Genomic DNA, 9,006 nt, shown 5'->3' with positions numbered 1-9,006 from the left:
GGCCCAGGTTTCTATGAGTTGTTTTGGAAATGAGTCCCGTTGTCTGACTCAATTCTTTCTGGGGTGCCATGTCGCCATAGGACTTGCTTTTCAAGGCCCAGGATAGTGTTCCGGGCAGTGGCATGGGGCACGGGATATGTTTCCAGCCATCCGGTGGTTGCCTCCACCATTGTAAGCACGTGGCGCTTGCCTTGGCGGGTTTGTGGGAGTGTGATATAATTGATCTGCCAGGCCTCCCCATATTTATATTTCAACCATCGTCCTCCATACCAAAAAGGCTTTAACCGCTTGGCTTGCTTGATTGCAGCGCATGTTTTGCATTCATGGATAACCTGGGCTATAGTGTCCATGGTCAAGTCCACCCCTCGATCACGAGCCCATCTATATGTTGCATCTCTTCCTTGGTGACCTGAGGTGTCATGGGCCCACCGAGCTATAAATAATTCACCCTTATGTTGCCAGTCCAGATCCACCTGAGCCACTTCAATCTTAGCAGCCTGATCCACCTGCTGGTTGTTTTGATGTTCTTCAGTGGCCCGACTCTTGGGTACGTGAGCATCTACGTGACGGACTTTTACAACCAGGTTCTCCACCCGGGCAGCAATATCTTGCCACAATGCGGCAGCCCAGATGGGTTTGCCTCTGCGCTGCCAGTTGCTGCGCTTCCATTGCTGCAACCACCCCCACAGGGCATTTGCCACCATCCATGAGACAGTACAGAGATAGAGCACTGGCCACTTTTCTCAGTCAGCAATGTCTAAAGCCAGCTGGATGGCCTTTACTTCTGCAAATTGGCTCGATTCACCTTCTCCTTCAGCATTTTCTACAACTTGTCACATAGGACTCCATACAGCAGCTTTCCACTTCCGATGCTTTCCCACAAGACGACAGGACCCATCAGTGAACAGGGCATATTGCTTCTCATTTTCTGGTAGTTCATTATACATTGGGGCCTCCTCAGCACACGTCACCTCCTCCTCTGGCGATATTCCAAAATCTTTGCCCTCTGGCCAATCCATGATCACTTCCAGGATTCCTGGGCGACTGGGGTTTCCTATTCAAGCCCGTTGTGTGATCAGTGCGACCCACTTACTCCATGTAGCATCAGTTGCATGATGTGTACAGGGGACCCTCCCTCTGAACATCCAGCCCGGCACCGGCAGTCGGGGTGCCAGGAGGAGCTGTGCTTCAGTGCCGATCACTTCTGAAGCAGCTCGAACCCCTTCATATGCTGCTAATATCTCTTTTTCAGTTGGAGTATAGCGGGCCTCGGATCCTCTGTATCCCCGACTCCAAAACCCTAGGGGTCGACCTCGAGTCTCCCCTGGTGCTTTCTGCCAGAGGCTCCAGGTAGGGCCATTCTCCCCGGCTGCGGTATAGAGCACATTTTTTACCTCTTGCCCTGCCCGGACTGGCCCCAGGGCTACTGCATGAACTACCTCCCGTTTAATTTGTTCAAAGGCTTGTCGTTGCTCAGGGCCCCATTTGAAATCGTTCTTCTTTCGGGTCACTTGATAGAGAGGGTTTACAATCAGACTGTAATTTGGAATATGCATTCTCCAAAAACCCACGACGCCTAAGAAAGCTTGTGTTTCCTTTTTGCTAGTTGGTGGAGACATGGCTGTTATTTTGTTGATCACATCCATTGGGATCTGACGACGTCCATCTTGCCATTTTATTCCTAAAAACTGGATCTCCTGTGCAGGTCCCTTGACCTTACTTTGTTTTATGGCAAAACCGGCCTTCAGCAGGATTTGGACTATTTCCTTCCCTTTTTCAAAAACTTCTCCTGCTGTGTTGCCCCACACGATGATATCATCAATGTATTGCAGGTGTTCTGGAGCTCCACCCTGTTCTAGTGCAGTCTGGATTAGTCCATGGCAAATGGTAGGGCTGTGTTTCCACCCCTGGGGCAGTCGGTTCCAGGTGTACTGAACGCCCCTCCAAGTGAAAGCAAACTGTGGCCTGCACTCCGCTGCCAAAGGGATTGAGAAAAACGCATTAGCGATATCAACTGTGGCATACCACTTGGCTGCCTTTGACTCCAGTTCGTATTGAAGTTCTAGCATGTCTGGCACAGCAGCACTCAGCAGTGGCGTGACTTCATTTAGGCCACGATAGTCTACTGTTAGTCTCCACTCTCCATTAGACTTCCGCACTGGCCATATGGGACTGTTAAAGGGTGAGCGGGTCTTGCTGATCACTCCTTGGCTCTCCAGTCGATGAATCAGCTTATGGATGGGAATCAGGGAGTCTCGGTTGGTGCGATATTGCCGCCGGTGCACTGTGGTGGTAGTGATTGGCACCTGTTGGTCTTCGACCTTCAGCAACCCCACAACAGAGGGGTCTTCCGAAAGACCAGGCAAGGTGGACAGCTGTTTAATTTCCTCCATCTCCAAGGCAGCTATACCAAAAGCCCACCGGTACCCTTTTGGGTCCTTGAAATACCCTCTCCTGAGGTAGTCTATGCCAAGGATGCACGGAGCATCTGGGCCAGTCACAATGGGGTGCTTCTGCCACCCGTTCCCAGTTAGACTCACTTCGGCTTCCAATACAGTTAGCTGTTGGGATCCCCCCGTCACCCCAGAAATACAGATGGGTTCTGCCCCTATATAGCTTGATGGCATTAGGGTACACTGTGCACCGGTGTCTACCAGAGCCTTATACTTCTGTGGGTCTGACGTGCCAGGCCACCGAATCCACACAGTCCAGTAAACCCGGTTGTCCCTTTCCTCCCCCTGGCTGGAGGCAGGGCCCCTCTAATCCTCATCACAGTACTCATTTCTCATTTCTTGTACGTACGAGTCAGAAGTTTCTTCATTAAGATCAAGAGTAAGATCAGCCCTTCTACTCTCTCTGGGGAACTGCCCGCTGGAAACTGGAGCAGCAATTTTCCTGGAAGAACCTCTTTCTGTGATTGTTTTCCCTTGCAATTCACGTACCCGTGCCCCTAGGGCTGCGGTAGGTTTCCCATCCCACTTCCTCATGTCCTCTCCGTGGTCACGCAGATAAAACCATAGGGTGCCCCGTGGTGTGTACCCTTTATATTCTCTCTCTTGAGCAAAAGAACGCTTACTTCTAATAGCCGAGATACTGGTCCGTACAGGTGAGGAGTAGGACCTATCCTCTCTGAGTTGCTGGATCTCCCGGGACAGTTTTTCGGACAGTTTCTCCACAGCCGAGACGAGGGAGGAAGAAAGACTTTCCTCGTATTGCCGGAGTTGACTAGCCAATTCATCCACTGTTTGTTCCTCTCCATCTTTCCAGGTTATCACTGCCAATGAATTGGCGTATGACGATGGTGAGCTCCTTATAAACTTCCGCCACATGGGTCGTGTGCACTTGACTTCGTCTGGATCTTTGGATAGTTGTTCATTGTTCAGGTCATCATAAATCACCTCCAGCACAGCTAATTCTCTCAGAAACTGGATACCCTTCTCCATGGTGGCCCACTTGCTTGGGCGACATATGTCATCTTCCTTAAAGGGATACCTTTCCTTCACGCTTGACAAGAGTCGCCTCCAAAGGCTGAGGATACGTGTCCCTTTTCCAATTGCTTTATCAATGCCCCCTTCCCTAGAAAGGGATCCCAGCTGCTTGGCTTCTTTACCCTCTAATTCCAGGCTACTGGCCCCATTATCCCAGCATCGGAGCAGCCAGGTGACAATATGCTCGCCTGGACGACGGCTGAAATCTTTTCGTATATCTCGCAGCTCACTCAGGGATAGAGATCGGGTGGTCACTGCCTCGTTTATGAGTTCTTCCTCTTCCTCCTCCCCGATCAGCGGCCGGCTCTCCTCTTCCCGTTCTCGTGATGGCCCTTCTCCAGGGTAGTCGTACAGTTCTTCCTCCGGTTCCCTTTTAGAAGAAGCTTCTTCCTCCCTTACTAAACGAGCCGACTTCCGCTTCCAAAATTTCTTCTTGTGTACAGGGGCGACTGATACCGGCACAGGCTGGTTCTTTGGTTCAGCCACAGGGCCTGTTGCCGGGGTTGGAGTGGTCGCAGTGCATGTCGCCGGGGTTGGAGTGGCCGCAGTGCAAGTGCATGTCACCGGAGTCCAAGTAGCCGCAGGGCCTGTTGCCGGGGTTGGAGTGGCCGCAGTGCATGTCGCTGGGGTTGGAGTGACCGCTGTGCAAGTGCATGTCACCGGAGTCCGAGTAGCCGCAGGGCCTGTTGCCGGGGTTGGAGTGACCGCAGTGCAAGTGCATGTCACCGGAGTCTGAGTGGCCGCAGGGCCTGTTGCCGGGGTTGGAGTGGCCGCAGTGCATATTAACGGGGTTGGAGTGGCCACAGGGCCTGTCGCCGGGATTGGAGTGGCCGCAGTGCATGTCACCGGAGTCTGAGTGGCCGCAGGGCCTGTTGCCGGTGTTGGAGTGGCCGCAGTGCATGTCGCCGGGGTCTGAGTGGCCTCAGTGCATGTCGCCGGGGTCTGAGTGACCGCAGTGCATGTCGCTGGGGTCTGAGTGGCCGCAGTGCATGTCGCCGGCATTGGAGTGGCCGCTGTGCAAGTGCATGTCGCTGGGGTCTGAGTGGCCACAGTGCATGTCGCCGGGGTCTGAGTGGCCACAGTGCATGTCGCTGGGGTCTGAGTGGCTGCAGTGCATGTCGCCGGGGTTGGAGTGGCCGTAGTGCGTGTTGCCCGGGTTTGAGTGGCCGCAGGGCCTGTTGCCGGCGTCTGAGTAGCTGCAGTGCATGTTGCTGGGGTCGGAGTGGCTGCAGGGCCTGTCGCCGGGGTCTGAGTGGCTGCACGGCCTGTCGCTGGGGTCGGAGTGGCCGCAGGGCGCGTTGCCCGGGTCTGAGTGGCCGCAGTGCGTGTCGTTTTACTGTCAGAGCCAGAGACCTTCTCTTCCCTTTGAGGGCACTGAATGGTGTTGAACAGGGCTCGGTAGGCATGGGCCAGGCCCCAGCACGTTGCAATGATCTGCATCTCTCTGGAGTTGCCAGGGTGACAGCATACTTTGTCCAAATATTCTACTAACTTTTCAGGATTCTGCACTTGCTCAGGGGTGAAGTTCCAAAACACTGGGGGTGCCCATTGGCCTAGGTACTTGCCCATCTTGTCCCACACACCCTGCCACTCATAATTATTCAGCCTTGGGGCAGATCTCTGGATGATATTCTTAAATTGCTTACCAACTTTAGACAAAACCGAAACAGTATTCCCAAGAAGTATTAATAGAAGTATCTTAACTGCCCAAGGATGCTCAAAATACTGAAAAATTACTGTAATGAAGGAGGAAACATTATAGAAGAAGGTAGTGACACTGCCATTCTGTATTTCCTCCGTAAAAAAACTCTCAGAAAAGTTACTGCAATTGCTAGTTGTCTCCACGAAATGGTCTCCGTGGTACAGTAACGGCTTCATTGCGAAGTTTACATACCACACTAAGGTCAAGGTCAATGTTCTAAAAACAAACCTCACAAGCGAGACATTACTATTCACTGCAGACCACAGCAAACTGCAAAACCCAACACCAATCTTTAACATGTACAGCAGGAAAAAGAGCGCGATGCAGATTATACAAATCAATATCGAGAACAGAGAAACCAACATTGTGACCCACAACTACTAACAGATATAAGTTCTTTAATACACTCCGGTTAACCTGTTATTATCTCAAACCCTTCGAGCCCCACGTTGGGCGCCAAAAAAGGACTGTCGTGGTTTAATTTCAGTCGGCAACTAAGCACCGCGCAGCCGCTCGCTCACTCCCCCCCACCCGGTGGGATGGGGGAGAGAATTGGAAGAGCACAAGTTAGGAAAACTCGTGGGTTGAGATAAAAACAGTTTAATAATTGAAATAAAATGATAATAATAATATGATGATAATAATAATAATAATACACAAAGCAAGTGATGCACAGTACAATTGCTCACCACCCGCCGACCGATGCCCAGCCAGTCCCCGAGCAGCGGCCCCCCCCGGCCAGCTTTCCCCAGTTTATGTACTGAGCATGACGTCACATGGTATAGAATGTCCCTTTGGCCAGTTTGGCTGTGCCCCCTCCCAGCTTCTTGTGCACCTCCAGCCTTCTCAGTCGGTAGAACATGGGAAGCTGAAAAGTCCTTGGCTAGTGTAAGCATTACCTAGCAACAACTAAAACATCGGTGCGTTATCAACTTTGTTCTCATCCTAAATCCAAAACACTGTACCAGCTACTAGAAAAGAAATTAACTCTATCCCTGCCGAAACCAGGACAGTTTGCAACTGCTGATCATAGATTTCACTACACAGCTAATTTAGAAGAGGAAAATAAGCATCTGCAAGGAAGCCCACATCCCCAATTTCTCTGCATCCCACCAGGGGTCACTAATACCACATTACAGACGTTCCTCAGTGGGGTAGGCAATTTTATTCTTCTATCAGAATAATTTAAAGTATTTTCACACTGCACAGTCACTCTTTTATACAAACATATACTTACTAGTATATTCATGAACCACATCTAAAAGGTTTAGCAAGGACTGACACATTGTGGGGTTTCTATGCATGAAAATAAAATCTGCAGCTTTCTAAAAGAGAGCCATTCCTAGTGTCTGTGAAAACCAGTGTTCCTTCTAAGCTCGAGTTCTCCTCAGAGACCATTCACGAGCTTCAAAATATCCACGTTTGGCATTAACTTCAATTAATTAACCAAGCTCTCTTAGCTATGATAGACTTCAAGAACAAACATGCACAAATAACATTTTCTCAAGAAATCCCACAGCAGAAACAAGAAAATGAAAACTTTTTAGAGGAAGTACTACATTTCTGAAATATTACTTATTTGAAGGGCTCACAGTTCAATACTAGTATACATATACAGACACACACACTCATGGGATCCACGGACAGAGAAAGTTAACTAATAAATGGTACCTGTCTACTAAGTATGAGCATCAGTGCAGCAATGCTAGGCTTTATCCACTAGCTTTCAGCCATGAGATCTTTAAATTCAGTGCACCAATGAGGAAGTTCAACTACACACAAAATAAGGAGAAACTCCAATGCATTGTGAGAGATGGTGTAAGTACTTTTCTTCTTCTGAAGCTCATGCTATGGAATTAGAATGTCAGAATTATAAAGAAGGTTTTGTGATTCATGTCTCTGCAGCATAAATGCTATGTTTAGGAGATGCAGAATTATCCAAGATGGTTTTCTGTGCTTCATACTCTCCCTCCAAAGAAGGGAGGACCATTTGTTTAAGGGACAGAAGAAGACCCCATTCTTAATGGTTTTAACTAGAGAACCCAACAAATTACCAATGTCATTACAGGAGAAGAGAGGTGCTGACCTCTACAGTAATAGGAAGGACAGAAAAATTAACAAGTTAATATATTAACAAAATTTTGTTAAGTCAAGCAGAAGCACTGGGTATATATGTACATGTGTATAATGCATAATTACTCAGACAAATGCATAAATATTGAAATACATAAAAATAAAGTTCTTTCTATTCAGGGACATTATAAAACATTTCACCAACTGCAAAACAAAGAGATACAAAGAATACTACATCCAACATACATGAAAACAGTAACACAATATATACAGTCTGGTGGGTATCCCAAGACAAAGCATCCTTTCATATAAATGGTATATACATATATACTCCTCTTTACTCAATATATTATGACAATATATATTTAAAAACTTTGTTATAGACAACCCCCCCTACAAAAATGCAGTAAGGATCAAGCAGACAAGACCAGGACTGACAAAGAATTTGCTACCCTTGCCCACACCACCACCACTTTCATTGCTGGGAAAGATATGCCAGTGCTCTTTTCTGGGGTGCAATGCCTCCACATCCTTCAAGGCACTGTGAGCAGCAGCTGTGAAGTTAACATCACCGGTTGTGAGTAGGTCAAACACACATGAGTAAAAATAGATGTCCTTCACCAGTATCTTCTCATGGCATTTGGTGGTGGCAGTTTCCAGTGTGTACACTGACCAGGAATGAGTAGCACCTGCCTGGGGGAGTAACTGCCCCATCACAGACAATGGCAAATGGCCGCTATCATCAATACGTTCACTTGAAGGGCAACCATTCACACACAGCTGCAGATCTTGACTCTCCTCATAGGCCATAGCCAACTCTTGAGGCATGCGAATGGCCAGTGTTAAGTAGTGTCCAAGTTGGCGTATATACACTGTGGTTCCGATGTACCTGGCATGCATTTCAACATATTTGCCACCAACTTTTTCCACAATTCGCAAGCTCTTGGTGTTCCCATCGCTTCCACTTGTTGTGCCATCCACAAAAGCTGCAGGTAAGTCATCAGTCACTGCTTGATATACTTTCTGTTCTGTACAATCTCGGTATGATTTAAAGATAATAGTTATCTGGGGGTGGGGAAGAGAAAAAAAGAAAAGTTAGTGATCATGAAAAAAAAAAAATATCTCTTACTGGAAGAGTTGCCAGGATTAGCTGTGTTAGAGTACTGTAAAAGCACTGATATGTTTAGTCACAACCATCAATACAACAACCAATGAGACGAGAGATGCATTACCAGAACAACTAGTCAAATTACTGGTTACAGCTCCTGGATTCATTTGTCCTAGGAATTGGGAGATTTGACACTTCCAATCCACTGCTACTAGAGAATGTGCCCATGGAGAAACAAAACTAGACTGAAAAATACCCCAAAACATGCCTTTGAAGGGTGACTTTCAACATAGAAACCAGAAGCATAAACCAATTACTTGTTCTTTTAAGATTACAACTGGCCTTTTAAACCTTTATACTTATTGAATAAGCCATGATAGAAACAGTAGGTCCTCTGATCTCAATAGTTTCAATAATTTCCTCAATAATCTCAATAGTCTCAATAATCTCAATAGTCTCAATAATTTCCTTTGAGATCTCTGATCTCAAAGGAAATAGTTAGGCTATTTGGCAGACTGAGTTTGAAGTGTCTAGTGACTTTTTCCAAAATAAAAAGTATAATGAAGAGTTGCATATAAATATTAGAAACAGAGATGTTTCTTCCTTTCCAGTTTCAGAGGGGAGGAAATTGTAAC

General features: G+C 47.5%; 1 protein-coding gene across 1 annotated transcript in view; it reads right to left on the bottom strand.

Moving 5' to 3' along the window:
- Positions 1-6,336: 6,336 nt before the first annotated feature.
- LOC143172041 (repulsive guidance molecule B-like) overlaps positions 6,337-9,006 on the bottom strand; it is a 31,353-nt gene continuing 28,683 nt past the window's right edge. Inside the window, exon 3 of the mRNA XM_076361258.1 lies at positions 6,337-8,328. Coding sequence (XP_076217373.1) covers positions 7,657-8,328 — 672 coding nt within the window. The 3' untranslated portion in view covers positions 6,337-7,656. The remainder of the gene's footprint in view (positions 8,329-9,006) is intronic.

The sequence above is a fragment of the Aptenodytes patagonicus genome, chromosome W (assembly GCF_965638725.1).
Source record: "Aptenodytes patagonicus chromosome W, bAptPat1.pri.cur, whole genome shotgun sequence".
Classification (NCBI taxonomy): Eukaryota; Metazoa; Chordata; class Aves; order Sphenisciformes; family Spheniscidae; genus Aptenodytes; species Aptenodytes patagonicus.
This window is presented reverse-complemented; position numbering and strand designations above follow the sequence as displayed.